The sequence below is a fragment of the Rissa tridactyla genome, chromosome 11, assembly GCF_028500815.1.
Source record: "Rissa tridactyla isolate bRisTri1 chromosome 11, bRisTri1.patW.cur.20221130, whole genome shotgun sequence".
Lineage (NCBI taxonomy): Eukaryota > Metazoa > Chordata > Aves > Charadriiformes > Laridae > Rissa > Rissa tridactyla.
In genome coordinates this window covers 7,680,043-7,701,047 of record NC_071476.1, presented here as the reverse complement: position 1 = coordinate 7,701,047, position 21,005 = coordinate 7,680,043, and the positions used below count along the sequence as shown (strand labels likewise).

Here is a 21,005-nt window from a genome sequence, read left to right as displayed (position 1 = left end):
AACGGCTGTTCCCGCCGTCGCGTGCGGTCATGGCGTCGGTTGGTGTCTTTTCGGTCGGGGCGGGCCGTTAAATGTCTCTTGCTCGGGCCGACGCGGCCGGTTTTGCTTCGGCGGGTCGTGGCGTCAGGTAATGGAGGGGCGTTCAGCAGCGCCGGGCTGGTGAAAGGGGTGGCTGCTGCCCCCAGAGGCAGAGCTGCCATGTCCCTGCGCCGGCCTTTGCAAACATAAACGAACGCATACATAAGTTTGAGGGAGTTCCTGTAGGTTCTTAGAAAGTCCTGAAGCAGGTGGCCGCGTTGGGCCTGTGGAGAAGTGGAACCGCTTAGAACAAGTGTTAAATATTGTCTGGTTGGCCGGTTATGTGGAGAGAGGGAGGTAGGTGGGGTGGGTCTGGGGTTTTGTCATGCTCATAGTTCCTGTAGGTAGCTTACCCTGAAGTAAATAAGAGCATGCCTCATTGAAATGCAGTCAAAGAATAATCATCAGTAGCTTTCTGTCAAAACACAACGGTAGGTTCAGTAGGTCTGCACAGAGATTATTTTTTTTTTATCAGTCTGGTATTCTTGAAAATGTGAGGTGGGATTGGAGGCAGTAACAGACACAGAGGACACTCAGGGACCCTCCAAGATGGGTCGGGAATCAGGATACATTGAAGTAACACCCATAAATCGATAATCTATGGGCTTCAGAGCTACTTCTAGCTCTGCTGCTGTGAGGATTAAATAAACCCCTTAACTCTCTTTACTGTGGCTCCACTTACTTGCTCCTATATTGGAGCTAAGGGTGAGCAAATTAGTCCTTTCTTTGCCATGCAACTTGATGAATTATTGTTGTTCCCAAGTGCTTTGGGAAGAAGAATTGTCCCGAATAACAGCATGGCCTAGCACCTGGCATGGCAGAGTCTGCCTGTGTTGCTCCTCAGTGGCTGCTGCAATGAATGAGAACAAAATCAGTTTCTAACAGGTGATTTGGCTTGTTCATTTCCCTCATTTTGGGATTTTGGGCTTGGCTGATGTTAATATAAATAACTCTTCCCACAGGGACACTGTAGCATGAGAGAGTGATCTGGGGGAAAAAAAATCAAGTTACTAGAAGGATGGATTGTTTTAACAAACAGAGAAGCAAGTAGTTTTCTTTCACTGTTCCTTGTCAACTTCTCATCTTATGATGGGACAAAGTTACTTTAGAAATGTACTTTTGCGAAGTGCTACACAAACATGTAGTGTTTACTCAAGATTAATATAGAATGACTATGCTGCAAAATGCTACCTTTTTATTTAATGTCATCCCTTATCAAACACCATTTTCTGGGGAAAAATAGAGATAAAACCAGAACTTGAAACAACTTTCTGATCAGGAAGTTATGTCCATTTCAGTACTATTCAAGAAGTTTGTAGAAGGAAAACATTCATTCATGTTCTAGACTGCGTGCTGGGTAAGGATTTTTTCCAAGTTCTGAAGCACTGTTAGAGTGGATATTCCTAACAGTTTCACAGAAAAAAAACACGCTTTGAGACACCACATTAAAAAGTTTGTTTGAAATTGCTGTTTCCACCTGCTCTGGAAGTTGGTGAGTTACAAGCATATGGTAAATTGAAAATGATTAAGCTAAAATGCATATAGTGAAATCAAATAGTAATGGCAGTGAGGCATTTGAATTCATTAAGCAAGGAGGTGCTGAAAATAATTATCAGCAAATATAAATCTAAAGCAATTATTTAGTGCAAATTTAATTTTGGGACATATTGAACCACCTTAGTGAGGGCAGAGCCTCTCTCTTGTTATGGCAGTTGGGACTGATTTTTTGAAACTAGCTTAGGATATAGTTAACTTCATCTTAAAACCTACATGGGCTGTACAATCAACAGAGCAGAAATTGCAGCTGGTTCTTCAGAGGGAAAAAAAAAGGTTTAAATTTATTAATAAGAGTACCAGCTACACCTGTGGAGCTGCCAGATAGGATTAAAAAGAAAATGTTCTGTTAGAGGATGGCAGCATGCTGTTTCCCAGTGGTGTCAGAGGAGAAGAAATACTGTGGGTGTTGAGATGTTGTTGAAGAAGTTCCAGGTGGAAACAATGTAGGATTTCAGATTTAACTGTTTTGGTGCCTGATGTTTGTGTCTTCTTGTTTCTCTCTGTGCAGGCCATGACTGCAGCCATGAGGGGTTCCCTGAGCTCCCGCGGCAGAGCAGTGTCCCACTGCCCTGTCCGGGCCACTGCAGTGAAGTGCCGCGATGGTGAGTGTTCCTAAACCCATGTTAATGATTTATACAGGCCTGAGCTTGAATTTGTTGGTTGTTTTTTTTTTTTTACAGTCTGCCTTCTCCCTTATGAATTAGCCAGAGCTAAATATAAACTGTGTAAAGCTGGAGGAGCAGCAACGGAATGTCAGATCAAACCGTGTGTCTGATGGGAGGAGGAGGAAAATCGGGAGGAGAGGACTGCGTGGCAGGATCTATTTCTCACAGTGCCTCATGCTGTGGTGGCCGGGGAATGACAGTTTTTTATCACTGAGCCTCTTTAAAAAGCTCGCCCCCCTGCAGCACCAGGCTTTACGCGAATGCCTATTTTTATATCCCGCTTTTAGGGTCTGAGCGAGGCTCCTGCAGCGCGGGCTCTGCCCCAACCGTGGCAGAACGCGGTGACGGGCTTTGTGCGGTGTTAATTAAACGCAGGACCGGCGCTCTCCGAGCGCACGGGTGGCCGGAGGCGGTACAAACCTCCCGGGTCCTCCCCCGGCGCGGCCGGCCCAGCGGCGCGGCCCGCCCCCCGCGGAGGAAGACGCCATTGCGGGTTGTTTGTGCAAGCGGCGGAGGGAGGCGGCGGCGCTTCGGCCGCGGACTCTTTTCCTTGCGGCCATCATGTCCACCCCGGCGAGGCGCAGGCTGATGCGCGACTTCAAGAGGTGAGCGGGTACCCCAACATCCCACGTCCCCTCCGCGAGGAGCGGACGCCCCGCACCGGGGGGGCACGGGGTCGGCCTGGCAGCGCGGGCAGCGCCGCCGGGTCTGCGCCGCCTGACCCCGCCGTTTGCGGGTTCGGGGCTCGGGCTCGCCCCGGACAGGGGAGGGGGCCAGCCCCGTGGGCAGGCGGCACGGAGAGGAGCCGGAGCGGGAGTGGCGTGTCCCGGGCCGTCCCTCCGGCCCCCCTCCTTTGTGCTGGGGGACGGGAGCTGGCGCGGAGCCCCCCGGTCCTCCCCCGGTGAGGACGACGGGGCAGGGGTCCACTCCGAGCCGGCGGCTTCGCCCGTTCCCCCCCCGCCTCGGGGAACCCTCCGTGGGTGAACAGGGGGGTCCCGCCGGGCTTTGTTTGTGCCGCCCGCTTCGCCCGTGTGCCGACGGCTGGGGGCGTCTGAGGATAAAAGTTGAAGCAGTGTCTTCAAAACAAGGGCAGCAGCGGGAAGGGCCAGGGTCGGTGGAGCCTCCCCGGGGGGGCAGTGGGGGCGGTGAGGTGGGGAATAGCTCGGTGGGCTGTCGGGTTGAGATGTGAGCCCCTTGCCCTCGAAGGGCGCGGCGGCACGGAGCTGAATGTTCTGCCGTACTTCCCGCACCCCCCACTCCTCACACAAGCTTTTGAATACCGAAGGTGTTTGGCCCAGATTTCTGAACAGACCAGGCAGAATTTAGATGTGTGTGAGGCTTGTCAGACTGACGGTCTCTCCGAAAACAAGTATTTGGGATGGACATCTAAAAACGGAGCACAAAGAATTAACAAACACTTCATGTGTCTGTATGTAATAAAAAGCAAAATGCCCTTTAATGTTTTTATGCACATGCTATTCTGTCTAAGGTTTTCAATCATGAGGAATCTTTTATATAATATATACAAACTGCTAAAGAGGTAGTTATTAGTTGCATTCTTTTAAATGTTAATGACCGAACCACAGACTCTAGAATAATTTATTTCCAGTCTGACATGTAAACACACTTATAATAGAGAGTGTGGAAAAAGGTGGGGGTTCCTTTTGTAAGCTTTACACTATGTCGTGTGATTTCTCTGGACTGGAGTCCTTGATAAGTTGTTGGGAGTGAGTCAGCGTTGATGGCGTCTCTCTTTTTAGTGTAGCTATGTTATACCAGTACCTGAAAATATATTAGTAAACAGTTGATGCATATTGTAATTGCTTTACGTGGCTGTGTATAAAGCTACAGTAATAAAGGCCTGGCCTCTGAATCTAAAAAAGCTAGAGGTTTTGGAGATGTAGAGCCTGCCTCCTCTCTTGTATTTGGGTGTTGCTGTTTCCCAAGCGGGTGTTGCTTGATTCCTGTTCAAATCAAAACAGGATATTCAGTTGTTTGGTTTTTTTTTTATTTTATTAGGTTACATAGATGATATGAACCAGTGATTTTTCAGGGTGAGGAACTAAGTAATTTCTCAGGATTGCAATCGGACATGGTTTTTATGATTTTATAATCTCAGAAAGACTGGTTTAAAAAGTTTGAAATTTAAGGTAGAGAGAAGACTTTAAAGCTGTGGAAAAGTATAACACCATGAACACAAAGTAAATCAAACATATTTATCAAGTATATGACAACTTTAATACCCCAAAACTTAGGCAACTTTTTTAATGTCAGTGTGTTTTTACTTTTCTCTTTCCTACCATAATTTCTGTTTGTTTAGCCTTATATTACTTTACCTCCTGGTGAAAAAGCAGACTGTGTGCTGTGAACTCTGATTCACTTTGTTACATATAAACTCCTTTTGCATACTGTGATTGTCAAGAGCAGTGAAGAGAGAAGAGATTTTGCATCTCATCTGTTTGACTAAACCAACAGAAAAATAAGTTATTTTTTTTTATTTTTGCTGTTGGGAAAGGGGCTACAAATACTACATTCCCCCTAGCTGTTAAAGATTTCTAGGTCCTGTTTATATCAGTCTAATTTCCAGTCCTTGCCACAACCTTTCTGTAGTTAGACCCCTTGACAGCAGGGTGCACATGAGCCTTTAAATTGATGTAAAAACCAAAGCCATCCTTCAGATGCATTTGTCAGGCTGAATGCTCAGGCATTATTGTTGGCGTGCAGCCTGGCTGTCATCTAGAAGTCCCGTTCCTGCTCTCCCTGACCAAAATAGTAGGTGGTTTATGGTGTTGATATTAAGCTGTCTGAACTGCGTGTGCTTGGAGAGCAAGGACGTAAACACAGAGTTCAGAGGAGATGGGAGCTACAAACGGAGTGAGCCCTGCTTCTGGGCTGGCTCTGTAGGGCTCTGAGTCTTTGCTCAGCATCCACATACATGCACAGTTTTTTCACAGACTTGGGCAGTGGAAGTGCAGGAGACTGTACTGGCTGTATATCAGTGTCAGCTCTGAATAAATCTGTTTACACACCCACATTTAGTTAGAATTTGTCCCTTGGTCTGCAGGCTTTTGGTGGCGACTGTCTCATTACAGTGAACTGTGATGTGGTCAAACCTCATGGTAATGCTAAAGAATTGCTTTTGAAGCAAGAGCAGTCAGTTCGTTTTCTTCATTCTTGCATAACTCAAGAGGCTGAATAGGCGGGGTGGGTAGGAGCTGTCACTGAAGGGGTTTGATCAGGCAAATTGCACATTGGGTGATTAAGCCTTGCTGGTTACATTGTTTAGGGTCTTAGGTGATTCTTAAGCAGAAACATTGGTACACAGAAGGATAGGCAGGAGAGTATCTCGATCCTGTTCTTTGGTTGTGAGGTATATATTCTGTATGGTCCAGGTTTATGAGCTTTCAGTGAGCAAGGTGTTTTTCCCTAGTCCAAGGATTAAGGAACTAAAAAGAATTTAAAATGCTTCCACAGTTACTTTAGAGATAAACACATTCGTTGAACTAGTAAGAGGGAGCAGTACACCAGTTTTCCTCTTGCTCCCTTTTGAAGCAATCGGCTTGCCAGTCAAAATAGGCTTATACCAAATTTAGCCACACAGAGCGCCCGGATCTGGGAATGCAGGAAAAGCTGCACTTAGTCCCTGTAAGTGTGCTGTGTGTCACTGGCTGGTTTTCAGCTCCTGTTTGTAATCTCTTCATTGTGGCAGCCAGCAGCAATTGCTCTTTCATAGTTCACTAGGACTGTAAATCCCAGCTGTATGTGATGCTTTAAATTATTCTTAAGAGTTAATGCTTTGCTCCCTGCACACTTAATCTTGGGGCTGACCTAGTCTGTTGGTGTAATACTTGAGAAAATTGATATGCGTTGTCTTGTAGGTTTGTCTTACAGAGTGTTGTTAGTCTGGATGTAATGCTTTTTGTATTCTCTGGTTTGGAATGAGAAAATATTCATGAAATCTGGATATTACTGTTAAATTTTACTTGCAGGTGGAAGTATTTATATAAGGTTTGTCATTCTGTATTTGTAATTCTTAGATTGCAAGAAGACCCTCCTGTGGGTGTCAGTGGTGCACCATCTGAGAATAACATAATGCAATGGAATGCAGTTATCTTTGGGTAAGTGTTTTTGATCATTGTAAAATTCTGTATCAATGGGCTAAGTATAATAAAACCTGTTTTTTGTCTTTACAATGATTCTGTTCTTTTATATATGTAAAGTCAGGAAACTTAAAAAAATTACCAAGTGTGCGCTTGGCAGTAAAAACCTGCTTTGAGGGGTAATACAGAATGCATAAGAAAGAAAAATTAAAAATTCATTCATCTTTTTTGTTGAATAAAGCTTGCATATGCCTTAATAAATAGGTTAGACTGTGTAGGAGTTGGGTTATGAAAAAGCAGGCTTGCTCTTTAAAGTACATAAAAGCTGCATGTTCTTTGCCGTTAAATCCAGATGTGTTAGCAGTGATTGGATTGATTCCCAGTAGAAGGAGGTACAGGTTCTGTCTATGAGGTTACATTATATATCCTACAGAACAGGAACTGCCTTAGTATCCTTTCATAAAACTGAAGTATGCTTGCTAGTAATTGGCTCATTAATTCCAATCTAGTCACATAATGGCATATGTATTGTTTGGGATGATGATAAAGGCGATAACTCAACTAGCAGATTGACCATGGGAAGGTGTCTTAGATATGACAATGCTCACAGAGGTTGCCTCTGGATACTTCTCTAAATATTTAAATTATTGCCTCTGCCTGTATCTTGGGGAGGATGTGGAAGAAGATATGCATTTATTGTGTATGTTTAGGAGGAGGTAATGATTGTTTTTTTAACTGGAGTTTATTTTTAAAACTTTTCAGGCCAGAAGGGACACCTTTTGAAGATGGTAAGCCACTAACTTTTATATCCTCTGTCATTCTTACAAATATTGCCAGTATTAACATTGTTCTGTGCTGAAGAAATAACAGATGTTATCTGTATATAATTTACAACAAACAAAGTGAGCAAGTGAAGTAGTAAGGTCTTGTTGACTATAAAAATACTGTATTTTGATGTAAGCAGTGTCTTGTCGTTAGTTAGAATGCTATGAAGCAATGCTTATATCAGAGTTGTTTATACATCAAACGCAAGAGCTTTTAAGGGGAAGTTGGTCTAATGCTGCCAGATGTGTTTTTACATCTCCATAGCTAAGCTCAACAAGGCAATGTGCTTTTCTGGTTTCATCTTTGTGGCATGTTTGATTCATCTCTGTTCGTCTAATGAAGAACAGGTGAAAAATCTTGAATTGTTCTGAATATAGAACTCAGTGAGGGGGAGGGAATACCAAATTTGTACATAAACATGAAAGTTGGTGTGTAGTGAACCGCCCTTAGGCATATGAGAAATAATGAGTTTAATAATTATAGTATTATTGCAGTAATCGTCAGCAGATGGGTTTCTTTCTGTGTTGGGTTGGAGGAGTTACAGTAAATTATTCACTGATCCATAATAAAGGTTTTCAGTGAATCAGTCATGAGTTCCAAAGACTGAGATTGCTGATTATGAAATTCCAGTGTTTGCTGGCACCACAGTGCCTTCTTAATGAAATGCCTTAAAGTCACCGCAGTCTGTGAAGGCAGCATGTTGGGTCACAGAAAAAGGGGAGGGCAGTGGGATAATTGATGTTGGGTCTGTCTGCCTTTTCCATGTATGCAGTGAGTCCTCAAGCTTCTACCTAGCTGCTGCTGCTGGTTTTGTTACTGTCACTTAAGTACAGTAGTTCCATAGTTCCATTGTCACTAGAAATATACTAAAAGAAACCAAACTTAGTGTTGTTTTTTTGTATAATGGTGTGAAGAAATATTGATCATGGAGCACATAAGTTAACTTCTTTTGTTTGTGTTCTTGGAGGTGTTCTTTTATTGTTAGTTATCTGATTGTATTTATGTTTGTTTGGACAGGTACTTTTAAACTAGTAATAGAATTTTCAGAAGAATATCCAAATAAGCCTCCAACTGTTAGGTTTTTATCAAAAATGTTCCATCCAAATGGTGAGTAAATCATTTTTATTCAGCCATAATACCCATTAAATATTATTGTGTGGTCATTCATTCTGCAAAGCTGCAGAATGCTTAGCAGCTCTCCATCTCTCTTCATTGCCACCTCCTAAGTAGATGTCTGAGACAGCAACTGCTTGATGAAAAATGAAGAATTATGATGCTGTTAAGAAGCAGCTATCTGTCTCTTTCTAATCAATATATAGCCTCAGTAGCAAAGCATGTGAGTGTTTTTGGCAGCAGCTGCACTTAGGTTGGCTTAAGGAGGCAATTCTGGTTGCAGATTCCTGCCCTCTTCCATTTAACAGAAGTCCTGTACATGCAGCCACGTTGTGAATTGGAGTAGGGAACTGCTCAAGCCAAATGTTACTTATTTCTGTCAGGCAAGATTTCAGCCAAGCCCACGCCTCTGTTTGGTTCACTGTACCCAGCAGTACTAGCCCAAGGAAGAAGGTGAGGATGCGCAGTCGTAGGGGAGCGCAGAGGAGGAGGCTGGCCCAAACTCAGTGATGTGGGCAGCATTGTGAGAGAGTGCAATGGTTCCTGCTCCAGCACTTGATAGGTTTTATCCACTTACTCTTGCACACAGAAGATGCAACCTGTGCCTTTTACTTTTCCAAGCCCCTCTGTAGCAAAGGGGGGTATAGATTCAATTTGAGGGCGGAAGCGTAAGCCTGGTACAGCATTTCTTGTAGCTTGAGGCTGACCTTGGCTTCAGCTCTGTGATGTTTTAGACAGTGCTGGCTAACCATTCAACTGCCATGTAATGCGCAGGCCAATATGCTTCTGACAGGGTTTTTGTAATTTGTTGCTTTTCATTGGCATGAAGACTAGGGTGTAGGAGTTTGGCCAGTCTTAGTTTCATACAGACTCTTACATTAAGACTACTGATGGATACCCGGACAGAAGTAGGATTTCAGGCACACTTTCCAAAACTTTCTATTGTCTGCCTTGGTGTATCTCATAATGAGCGTAGAGTATGTGAAAATGGGGCAAGAAACTTCAGTGTGTGAGTCTGTTCACACTGGGATCCTCAGCTGGTTCCTCTCCTGCAGTAATTGGGATCCTCAGCTGGTGCAGTGGATCCCACTCCTCCAGCAAATGTCTTGCTGCTTTCTGGGAGGCCACACTTCTGTGTGAATATGGGCCAGTCACACAAGAGGAGCAGGAAACCAAGTCTACCAGTTCCTGTGCTAATGCCATAATCTTTAGACCTTCCTTCTTTTCCCCATAATTGGTTCTGTTCCAGTAATGTATCTGCTTCAAAATACAAGATGTCAAACTACAGAGGATTGTGAGGCGTAACTGCTGTCCTCTTTCCTAAAGCATTAATTTAAGCACAGACTGAATTGGAACAGTAGCTCTGCCTTGAGCAGCATGTAATGAACAAACTACAAAATAAATCTGATCATTTCTAAATGATTGTTTTGTATTTACAGTTTATGCAGATGGTAGCATATGTTTAGATATTCTTCAGAATCGCTGGAGTCCAACATACGATGTTTCATCTATTTTAACTTCAATTCAGGTAACTTTGCATCTACTTTAGCAAATAATTATGTTGTTGGTAGTCTCTATTCCAGAATACACAGCTCAGTGATGGTGCTAGCAGGTATCTATAGCAAGGAGGACTTCAAATACTTGTGAGCTAAGCGGTAGCTTTTTAGATGAAATAAAGGCTGAGGTGCTGACCTATGTAATTACTGATTTTAAGCTACAAAACTGCCATTAGATATTTTTTTTCAGGAAAACAGGTACTGATTTGGATTCCTTTTTAACTGTTTTTAGTCAAGATAGGACATCAGATGTAGAAATTTGCCTAGTGTTTGAAACACTGTAACCTTTATCATGAGGCTTTGCCCTTTGTGGTCCCCAAGGAGCCAATACTGCTGAAACCTACTTTACTTGCAATAAGTAAAAATGTCCTGGCACGGCAAAAATTTGCATTTTCTCCTGTATGATTGTTTTTACTTTTTCTACAGTGAAGTTTTGTAGGAGGCATCTTAAACCCCAAATGACAGCAGTAGCATAATTACCAAATAATCAATTAGCATTATACTGGTAACTGGCACAAATGGCTGTGTGTCTGTTAGGTTTGTGAACCTAGAAGTGTATGCAGTGCTAATGCTTATGCAGTGTGTAATTTGAGGTTCAATAGTGCAATTATGGGTGCCTCACCATGAGTTTAACTGTGGGTTTTTTTTCAATTGGGCTCTTCTGAGTCATGTCTGCCTCCTGGAACACAAGTGATTTGAAAGCTGTAAGTTGATTTTTCCCTGATTTAAAACGTGCTGGTTTGTCTCACACTTTGTTTTCGCCTTTTTACAGTCTCTGCTTGATGAACCCAACCCCAACAGCCCAGCTAACAGTCAGGCGGCACAACTCTATCAGGAGAACAAACGTGAATATGAGAAAAGAGTTTCAGCTATTGTTGAACAAAGTTGGAATGATTCGTAACAGCTGCTTTGTTACTCTCCATCCTCATAATCATTATGTACAATTTAACTCTCAATAGAAAGGCTACCAGAAATTTCAAGTGCCACAGTTCTAAGAATTTGCATAAAAACTCATTTGCAACCGAAATTAAGCCCTCCAGTTTAGGAAACCTAAAAGCTTGTGTATCTTAATTAACGTACTTTTTATTGCATGGTATGAACTAAGTTATTGCTACATAAATTTGTAATATATCCTGTTTGTATTTTTTTTCCAAGTGTATAATGTTGGTGTGGAGTTTTCATGACAGAATATACACATTTTGTAAATCTGTACTTTTTCAAATATTGAATGCCTTATTTTTGAATTCTTTAGATTTTTAAATTGGAGAAAAGCACTTAACAAAGTTTTTATATATAAATATTTCATGTAAAACTGTTAAATACATAACCTTAGTGCAAGACATTCTGCTCTCACGCTGTATCTCTTTCAAAGGGCTCGTTCTTAGTTCGTTCTTCCTTTTGGTACGTGCTGATTATACCACGCGCTTTACGAACAGATAAATGAATCCATGATGTAACTGTCTTCACTGGATGTCGCTGCTTCTGCACCAGAGCTTAACATGACTCTGGGCATCCTCAGTTGTATGGGGAAGAGAAGTATTGTAGCTGCCAATGTACAAATGGGGAAACAGATGTAACTATTTTGCTAAAAGTCTCGCTTTAAACCAGTGTCTGAGTTGCAAACAGGACCTGGGTGACCAGGCTGGATGAGAATGTATTCTAGTAACTTCTGTTTTTCAGGGAGACTGTGTTGTACCAAGCTGTAAGATGTTGTCATCTAAATCTGTCCTATATTCACATACTGACACTGTAATATAGTTCTGAGTATCTTCTAATAATTAAAGAGACGTCACGTTAGTTTCCCTTGGAGGTAGGGAAAAAATTAATCCCCAACAGGAGAAAACATGCCGGCAGATTTCATGGTGTTACTCTTTGAAATGTGGCTGTGTACCATGTGGATGGGTCTCCTGTCTGTATCCCACAGGTTCCATGTATTCTTAAATTGCTAGTTTTAAAGAAGGATGAGTTTGTTTATGTAGATGTTGATGTGGTAATTTCTTACTGCATTCTGTAATTCAGGCTGAATGGCTACACTAAAGAATTTGGCCTTTTTTTTCCCCTCCCAGCTGCAAAGTTGTAATCCCTTTGTCATAATTCCAGCCAGCATTACATGTATATTAAACCCCAAATCCCGTACCAAAATACAGCTCAGTGTTGTCTGAAAAGTTGTGGAGGTTTATTTCAGCTGGAAGAGAAAATGTTTATTTGCAATAGTCGTTACTAAAAGTTAGTCTTTTTAAATGCAGTAAAACAGGGATATCAATTTACGCCTCATACCTGCTCCTGAAGTCATTTTGTAGTTGATAGGAGCAGCACTATTAAGTTTAGAATCCACAGTGCTAGTCAAAATGTCCTGTGTTAGCAGCTCCTGGAGCAAAACTACTGTACCTTGAGTGAGAACTGTTAGAGAATTTGTTGGTGTGCAAGGGCTCAGAGGCGTCAGCGCTAGGTAAATCTGAAATAGTGTCTTGGTGAGCCACTTTGCTTTCCTCGAGTCAGTGAATTGGTGTTTAGACATTCTCCAATCTATGTCTAATTATTAACAGAAACCCCAGATTTTGACTGGGGAGGTTACGGTAGGGCTGGCGGAGTGGTGTTACCTCGCTCGGGGCAGTGGCCGTGCAAAGGGTTTGTAAGGGAAAGCCTCCTCTTTCTAAGAATTAGTCTGAATGTTGAAGTTATATATATAATTTTTTTTTAATTTTGCCACCTGTTTCACTATTTATTTTTGTAGATGATTGTTGAGACTAGCTGTTTGTGAGCACCCAGGTTAATTTGGTGATTCCCCACTGGCTGCTTTGGCCTGGTCACAGACGGATGGGGCTGGGGAAGCTTTGTGTGTCTGTGTCGGGAGCGGAGGAGGTCTCGTTAGCGCTCAGCGCGCCGGGGCAGGCACCGCCGTGTACACACAGCACATATAAACAATCACACGATATACATCTCTCTACTGTTTGTGTAACTCCGGCCAGGGTCGGCCCGCACCGGAAGGCCTACTCCTGCCGGGCCGCTCTGCCCCGCGCCTCGTCTGCTCCGGGGGAGCGGCGCGGGGCCGCGCAGGCGCACTCGGCCCGAGGGGAGCGGCCGCGCCCGGGGCCTCCTCGCACGGCTCAGGGCAGGCGGGGCGGCGGTGTGGATGCTGCGGGGCTCTGGGGGGTGCCTTACCCCGCCGCGGGGCTCCGGGGGAGCCCTGCCTCGTCCCGGGCCTGTCAGCCGGGCCGGCAGCGGTGGGCTCAGCCCTGCTGCGGTGACCGGGCCCGGCCGGCGGAGCTGGGCTGGTCCTGCAGAAAGCGCCTGTGGAGGCTTCGCTTAGAAACGGGCCCGGGGCGGCGCGGGCTGGGTGTCACCGGCGCTGGTGGCGCTGTGTCACCCGGCGTTGCCACTATCCCACCCCTCCCTCAGGAGGGGCTGCCCTCAGCATACACAGGGCCGCTTGGCGTCCTGAGAACTTGGCAAAACCAGGGGGTAACGAGCGTGGCTAATGGACAGCATCAGAGCACATGTTGCTGTTTTCCTCATCGTGTTACAAAGAACAGGAGTCCGATGAAATTTAAAGACAGAAAAATTCAAGTATACCGACTCAGAAGAGCACAGTACAGTCACAATAAACTTTGTGGTACAGTTAATGTCTTAAATTGTGTATGGGGATGCCTGAGTTTTTAACTCATTAATTGGGAAATGTAATACACTAAGCTTGCTATGACAGTGGGATTAATTAAGGAAGTTACACAGACTTTGGTTTCATACCTTCTCCTGGGGCTTTGGTTCATTGATATTAAACAGTTCATAATCCCGTCTTTTCCATGGGATTCCGTGTAAAGATCTAAAATCACTTCGGAGATATTTTAAAATTACTCATCCCAGTGCTTTTGTGCTATACGTACACGTCGTTCACCTGATTTTACAGCTGAACAGGCGGAGGCGTCCACATCTGCAGCAGTTTTGCGCGGGTCGAGAGGAAGGCGGCTGCAGGGCTGCAGGTGTGACCTGTTCACGGTGGTTCCAAGTACGAGAACACCTTCCCCGTCAGGTTTGTTGTGCTAACATTGTTCATAAGAAGCATCAAACTCTGCGCTGCTGGTGCTCCTTTCTTCAGATCTGGGGTCCCTGAAAAGGTCTCATCCAAACACAGTCCCAAGCCAGAGCTACGAAACTGGGATCTTCACAAATGTGATTAACTTCACTAGTGTGAGCAGTCCCCTTGGGATTCTTCACCATTGTACAGACAAATGTGTGTAATTGCAGAATCAAGGCCTTAGGCTGTGAGAAGTGAAGAAATCACAGCTTGAGGTGGTATATCTGTAGCTTCTTTGTGGGAGGTTTTGTATTAATAGTCAATTAATTCAATGTGTCAAACAAATAAAGCTTTAAATATTTAGAGATTAGGAGGTGCTTAATAAAAAATTTACAGGGAAAAAGGAAGATTCCCTGATCACTACAGTGGCATTCGGTTATTCAAAATAAAGTAGGTAGGATAACATAGACAGATCATTAAATACTTTGTGTTTACCATGTCAAGACTCTGTGAGAACAGCCATTGATGTATACCAAATACAGAGGAGAGGAAGAGCCTTATCATCTGGCCAGACTTCCCTACCCAGTGTTTTTATTCGAGCATTTTACTGTTTATGGAAGCTGTCCCAGGCACAGACTATGCCTTATTTTTTGGAAGGGGAAAGATGTCATCAGCCGACAATCTGCTGTAATGTGGGAGTTGGCAAGGTGGCGTCCTCCACCCCTCCTTTTGATGGGGCTCCTCAGTGCAGGAAAGAATGAGAATCTGGTTGGACTGCAGGTGGGAAACAAGTGACCAGAGACCCCTGACATTTGTGAGCAGCCCCAGCCCCAGTGCTCTGTTTGATTTGTTAAGTCCCTGGATAAAACAATTATCTGGCCTTCTCTCCCTGATTTCATTAATCTTTCTAATGGAAGAGCTTCAACAGAGTGTCCCCCCTGTAGCATTGGAGTATTCTGGAGAGGAAGAGCTGTGGGTTCAAAATTTGGGGTGCCTGACATCTTTAGAAGGTGTAAACTCAGCTGTTGCACTAGTCACTGTTATAAACCCTTGCTTGGATCCAGCCCTTGGGCCATACGAACACCGCGTAGGCAGTGGCAAGTTAGGAGGCATTCTTTTTATTTCATAAAAGCTTTTGGGATAAAACCAGTCGAAAACTAGGAGATCAAAGAAGAACCGTGTGTTATTGTACACGTGTGGACAGTTTTGTTGAACATGAGTCTTCACAGTTAATCTCCAGAAAACTCTTCATATTGAAATATGGTCTGAGAGGCAAAGGAAAAAAGAGCTACATATAAACAAAAATAAAAGTATGTAAGAATAAAAGGTGAGAACCCATTAAAAACCCTGTGCTGCTCTGCTTTTGCTGTGCACTCAAAGTTGTCGTTTTGGGAAAGGATGTGCCTTGGATTATGTGTGTGTATGTGCATAGGAGAGGAGAGGGCTTTTTGAGTTGATTATTATAGAAGCTGTAAGTAATTAGGTAGTAGTATTGAAAATAAACAGGGTTTAGGGTTTGGGTTGGTTTTTTTTGCTTAGCGTTGTTACTGCACCGTGAGTTTGTCTCATCCTGCAGCTCCCATCAGCAGAGAACAAAAAATAGGCAGAACTTTTTAGACTCTTTGATAATGACTGTAATTAGCATCACAAGCTATGGAAATTGCAGTATTCCCTAAAGGTTTCTTGTCATTCTCCCATGTTTCTGCGCTTGAAAACAAAGATTTTTAAGACAAGGTATCTTCTGTATTTGGTACTGTCCCACTCATGGTGATGTTCCAGCCCCCATGGCTGCGGGAATCCGTTCTTAATGCTTGTGTCAGAGTCGTATTTCTGAGCTGGTCTGTGTGAAAGCTGTTTCCTGCCAGAAAGTAAACACGCTACTTTTAAACAGTGTATGTTGTTCAGCATCCAAAATGAAGCCTTTTTCTTTATGATGTGGTCATAGCACGTAGCGTGGGATTTTCGGAGCTAATGAAAATGTTAGTAAGAGAAAGTGCGTTTTAAAATCCCAGTATGTGAATGTTTTAATCAGGAATTCGATGATGTCATAAAATAAATTATTTTTGCCCTTAAAACATGTGCCAGGGCTGGGTCAAACTACAGTATAAAGGCAGTATTATGGTATGATGGCGCTGACTGATTTATTAGAGCCCTTGCCGTAGAGGCCGTTAGCATCGGAGGTGGGTAGATTTCGCCTGCCCGAGCCTCCACCTGTAGCACGGGGTGATCAGTCCTCAACTCGCCCGAACTGAAAAGATCTTGTGTTTCTTTCCTTGTTTTTCAATTTGGGTCATTAACTGCCGTGTCTGATTCATTTCGAAGCTGAATAATTCTGACAGCTGACAATTTGGTACACATACCAGAGGCTGAGCTGCGGAGCCGCAAAGCTGGCGAGGCTCCTGCGGCCCCAGCAGAGGCTCTACCTGCTGCACCCCGGCAGCTCCGGCACAAAGGGGATGCCGGACACGTATTCCCTGGGGAACTAATTGGTCAAAGTCATCCCAAATTGGTCAAGGTCATCCCAAGCATCTGCGACCCACCTTCGTGTTTATCCTGGATAAACCTTTGGTTACAAACCAGCAAATGCATCCACGTTCTTTTCAAAGCTCGGAGTTGAACTGCTCAGTCGCAGCATCAGATTATTAATAGCACTCTTTGTTATCCTCACCGTTTGTTTATTATTTATATTTCTGTTCATTTTGAAGTTTGTTTGGGTGTGAAGAGAAGATCATGGGTTCACGGGTTTGTCCAGAATTCTGCCACACAAGTACAATGTTCAATAATGGTAAATATTGTTATTTTTATTACTTCATGTTATTGCTGTCATGATGGGAATAGGAGGATTTAGCTCTAGAAATACGGTACTTCACACAGACTGAGAGGCAAATTGTCTTCAATGACTGACCAAAACCGGGAAGAAGGCAGAAATGCCATCTCTTTTGAATTAATTATGAACCACACAGCTCTTGCTATTATCTGTTTACACATTATTGGCCTTGTGATGTGCTGGTGAGAGATTTCCTTTCACTGTCTGGTCCAAACGTACGTTAAGTCCAATTTCATTAAAAAGGCTGCTCGCTTTCCCTGTTGAAAGGGTCATTGTGTTAGTTATTACAGTGTTTTCTTTGTGCTCGCTTTCCCCAAATTCCAGTAACTATTTTGTAGAAAAGTTTCAAAGTGAACTTTTGATGCCTGTGAAAGCTGCTCCATTGACTTTATTGACTCCAGAGCCTGAAGTTCTTTATCCGCAGAGATCTTTAAAAGGACACTAAAAAGTTTCAGCCAAAGCTTATAGAATTTGGTACTTATGGTTAAGTGTTATAGACCCAACGCTGTTCCCATGGAGACCTACAGGAATTTTTCCATTGAATTAAGTGGTAGCAAAGCATACCCTTTATTAAGTGGGGAAAGAAGTAGACTGGATAACTCAATTTGTTGTTCCCGGTTTTGTTTGCGTGCTTGCTCTTCTCTATAAAGAAATAAAGGAGAAGTTATAGGTATTTGCATTGCCATCCATCTGCCTCAAGCTTCCTGTGTTTATAGATAAGGGACAGGGGTGGTTACAGTGTGATAACCCACGAGGCAAAGGCAGAGCTCTCCTTCTTTCACTCCTTGATGGTGTCTTTCCTGGGAAACTGGGATGTGAGGAGGGCGTTTCAGTACCCCCCGTCTCCTGCTCCGGAGGGGTCAGCAGTGGCACAGCTGAGGACTTGTTAGTGTTAGCAGTAAAATTCCCATTATTTACTAATACACAAAGAAATCCCAAGTATACTCACACTTCGAAAGAGTTTTTCCATTCTGGAAATTTGGGATATTGCTCAAGGGGCTGTTGGAAGCCCTTGGTGAGCCCTGCTCCGGCCACGGCTTCGAGTGGGGGCTCTACGATAGGCGTATGGCCGGATTCTGCAGCTCTGGTGTCTGAAGATCCTTAGCAATTTACAGAAAAAGAGAAAATCAAGCCCTCAAATCGTACAATATGGTGCTGAAAATTGTTTTTGGTTGAAGCTGTGTCAGGAAATCCTTGGCTACTGAAGTCAACAGACTTATGAGTGATTTAAATGGAGTGAAGGTTTTGGCTATAATGAAGTCCTTTCATTTTGGCTCACTGAGATTTCTCTTGTTCTTTCTTAGTGCCTTATGACACATTCACTCCATCCCTGCTGCAAACAAAGAGAAATTATACTATCATGGTCTCCCTTTAAATATTTTCTATTTGAGGGCCTAGTGAAAAGACTCCAGAGGCAAATTCTTGGTTTAGAAGTTGCTATTTATGGCTAGACACATCTGAATGTCGTTATGCTTTGAATGTTCTGGATTGCTTGCCATTTTCTTTGTAGAGATGTATGAGTCTAGAGAGAGAGTGCATTATTTTAAATTAACTTGAAATAAGCTTTAACCAGCTCAGGGGTCTCTACTTGTTGCAGCTGGCTCCCTTGATAAAAATACATAACAAAATAAGCAACGCTACAAGCAAAAGTCTTATTTATTGGTGTTTTAAAGCAGCGTGGAAATGTGTTCTCAATGTATGACGTTGGATTCTGTTGGCATATTAGCGTTTGAATTAGTGTTTGAATTTGTTGGCAGTTAGTATTAGAATTTGAATTATTATAGTGTCTCAGACTCCTGGTTGTGGCCGGGATCCTACGGGCTGTCCACAAACAAAACCACTGTGTTGCCTTTATTCCGAAGGGCTTTCAGCCCACGTGTAAGGCAGGTGATGACAGGGAACACAGTTGGACACAGAAGGAAAGAAAATAACAAAATGGTAATCAGTGCCAAGAAAGCTAGCGGTCTCACTATTGCTAATCAACTATCAAGCATTGTAGTAAATAAATAGATAACTTTAGCAATTTACACATTTCTTAAAAAAATATGATTACAGAGTTATGCACGCCTGGAACAAGCCAAATTGTCCTCAATGTGCATTTCAGCTCCAAAACCAGGTTACACAATATGGTTTTCATAGACCGGGTGATCTGTCTTCCACCTCTATTTTTCTGCAGTTCTGTATTTCTAAAAGGATTCTTCAAGGTATTCTAAAATGCTACAACTTAAATTGCTGCTTGGTTTTGTTCTTTGCCGCAAACTGTGTTTGCTTAACAGAGTTACAGAGGGTCAACACGAAGAGCAGCCTGGATCTCTGGCTCTACCGATGTTCACCCACTTGAAGAATGGCCTCACAGCTCTTGTAATTATGCCTTCTTTGCTGTTTTGTAGATATTAATGTCACAGCATTCCTGTACGGGTTAAATTAACAAATACAGAATTTTCTAGCATTTTTCTTTTATGAGAAACGGATCCTCCAGGTCAATCACGAGACTTCTTGTTTCTGGATTGAGCGCGGGCAGGGCAGGACTGATGGCAATGGTAGTCGATGAAATGGGCACACGCGTGGGTACGAATCTCCAAATCTGCCCTGGATCTCCAGGGTGGGACCACAGACGTTGAGTGTACGGCATACGCCAGCTAGCTACGGCATCAAGACTGGCTGTGAACACTCAGGGACATTTCATCCCTAAACCTGGCAAAACGGAGGTCAGGTGGATGCAGGAGAAGAGCGAGACGTTTCGGTTTCACATCACTTTAAAGAATACAAAATGTCATTAAATCTCTGTGTATCAACTTATCCAACCTAATTGTCTTACTGCCGGCTGCATGCTGGTTTACATTCCTTTTTAAAGGACGAAGAAAATTTTTCAAACGAATGATCAAAAGAATATTTTACTCTTTTCACTTTCAGAGTATGGGGCCTATGAAACATTTATTCAGGAAATGAAATATTAGGGCCTGACAGGTATCTCTAGCGTCACTGAGTAAGCAGGTTATCTGGAGATTTCTAGTGCAAACAACCCAGTGCTTTGATGAGTACGTGAGTAATACCATTACAGGAGTTTGAAAGCTAGATTAGATTGGGGTGGAAGTCAGAGTCATTTCAGCAATTATAATAAAGTCTGAAAATTAACAGTCTATTACAATGAGAAACATCTTTCTTCATCAGTCTGTTCCTTAAGCAAAGAGTAACAGAGCATTTTGGTTTACCGTCTAAATAATAAGATTTTTGTTGAGCAGGGGGGCTGCGTGTAATGGAAGGAGATTGGTGCCTCGTAGCTTAGATTGTAGGGAATTTTACAAGAGGATCAGTGAAATGTTGCAGTCCTACGTGGTCGTAGCTTTATGTTTGTTATTGTTTTTCTGTATGACATCTGTCTGCGATTTTGACGCTTTGTATTCACGCAAGGTTGTCGTCAAAACAATGCACACCCTTTCTGTTAACTTGAGTGGTTTGGAGCTCTGAGGCCTTAAATTGTAATTACATCCCTTCAAATGTCAGGTTCTCCAACAGCATATCACTTCTGGCGATAGAAACCTAAGCAGCTTAGGTGATATACACCTAAGTAGCTTAATAGCTTCCCCACGGTATATAACGTCCGGGGAATCTCCCCGCGCCGGGAACCTGATCGGGGGGATCTGAGTCACGGTGACAGCTTCGGCAGACGGGCGGGCGGCGACGTACGGGAGCGTGTGATGGGCTCGGAGGCGGCGAGTTGATGATTTGCTATTTATAGACGCACGGAGAGGCTCCGAGGCAGGAACTCCATGCAGGGCCACTCCTGCATTCGCTGGGGAAACGACTCCTGGGCAGAGCTGGGAGCGAAGCACCGTTTGTAGCTGGCGTAGTCTCAGAGCGCCCTGATTGTAGGAACACGTGGACGTGCCACAGAAGCAGCTTTTGATGAGAGGCTGAAATACTGCACATTTCAGCAATGCACACACTGCTGAATTTTACCTTTCTGTTCCTTGGTGAGTGTGTTTTGTTTTCACAGAGAAAGAATGAAATGACGCTGTGTACCCTTTACATCAAAAGCAGTCTCCTCTCGTTATTATAGGGTATAACTCAGGAATTAATTTGGTCCAGTTTATTTACTGGATGATCCTCTCTCTTGTCAACCAATTCTGGAAACTAGAGATATAGGACTTACATACATTACCTGGTCTAGTGGGAGGTGTCCCTGCCCGTGCCAGGGGGTTGCAACTACATGATCTTTAAGGTCCCTTCCAACCCAAACCATTCTATGATTCTATGAATATCCTTCTCTTC

The 21,005-nt window shown here is 43.5% G+C and overlaps 2 protein-coding genes across 5 annotated transcripts; both read left to right on the top strand.

The window, feature by feature from the left end:
- On the top strand, window positions 1–12,059 carry UBE2B (ubiquitin conjugating enzyme E2 B). Of its 4 annotated transcripts, XM_054217104.1 has the most exons (8): window positions 1–127; window positions 2,144–2,237; window positions 2,588–2,905; window positions 6,338–6,418; window positions 7,163–7,188; window positions 8,243–8,332; window positions 9,778–9,866; window positions 10,667–12,059. In XM_054217104.1, exons 3-8 carry the CDS (start codon window positions 2,862–2,864, stop codon window positions 10,793–10,795), a joined length of 459 nt encoding a protein of 152 aa, XP_054073079.1. In that variant the 5' UTR covers window positions 1–127; window positions 2,144–2,237; window positions 2,588–2,861; the 3' UTR covers window positions 10,796–12,059. The 4 variants fall into 4 exon arrangements, with proteins under 4 accessions (XP_054073079.1, XP_054073081.1, XP_054073082.1 ...); XM_054217106.1 differs by lacking the exon at window positions 2,588–2,905; XM_054217107.1 differs by lacking the exons at window positions 2,144–2,237; window positions 2,588–2,905 and having other exon boundaries at window positions 9–127.
- A 125-nt stretch (window positions 12,060–12,184) lies between these two features.
- On the top strand, window positions 12,185–19,526 carry LOC128916007 (uncharacterized). The gene is made up of 2 exons (XM_054217103.1): window positions 12,185–13,507; window positions 13,799–19,526. The coding sequence occupies exons 1-2, from the start codon at window positions 12,712–12,714 to the stop codon at window positions 13,933–13,935; spliced, it is 933 nt and encodes a 310-aa protein (XP_054073078.1). The 5' UTR covers window positions 12,185–12,711; the 3' UTR covers window positions 13,936–19,526.
- The last annotated feature ends 1,479 nt before the right edge of the window (window positions 19,527–21,005 follow it).

Excerpts from the sequence above, each read along its gene's own strand:
- UBE2B (XM_054217107.1), top strand. The coding sequence starts at position 72 with ATGTCTCTTGCTCGGGCCGACGCGGCCGGTTTTGCTTCGGCGGGTCGT. Across the intron at positions 6,419-7,162 it reads TGGAATGCAGTTATCTTTGG|GCCAGAAGGGACACCTTTTG; the intron begins GTAAGTGTTTTT and ends AAAACTTTTCAG. Across the intron at positions 7,189-8,242 it reads AGGGACACCTTTTGAAGATG|GTACTTTTAAACTAGTAATA; the intron begins GTAAGCCACTAA and ends TTGTTTGGACAG.
- LOC128916007 (XM_054217103.1), top strand. The coding sequence starts at position 12,712 with ATGGGGCTGGGGAAGCTTTGTGTGTCTGTGTCGGGAGCGGAGGAGGTC. Across the intron at positions 13,508-13,798 it reads CAGTCACAATAAACTTTGTG|CTGAACAGGCGGAGGCGTCC; the intron begins GTACAGTTAATG and ends CTGATTTTACAG.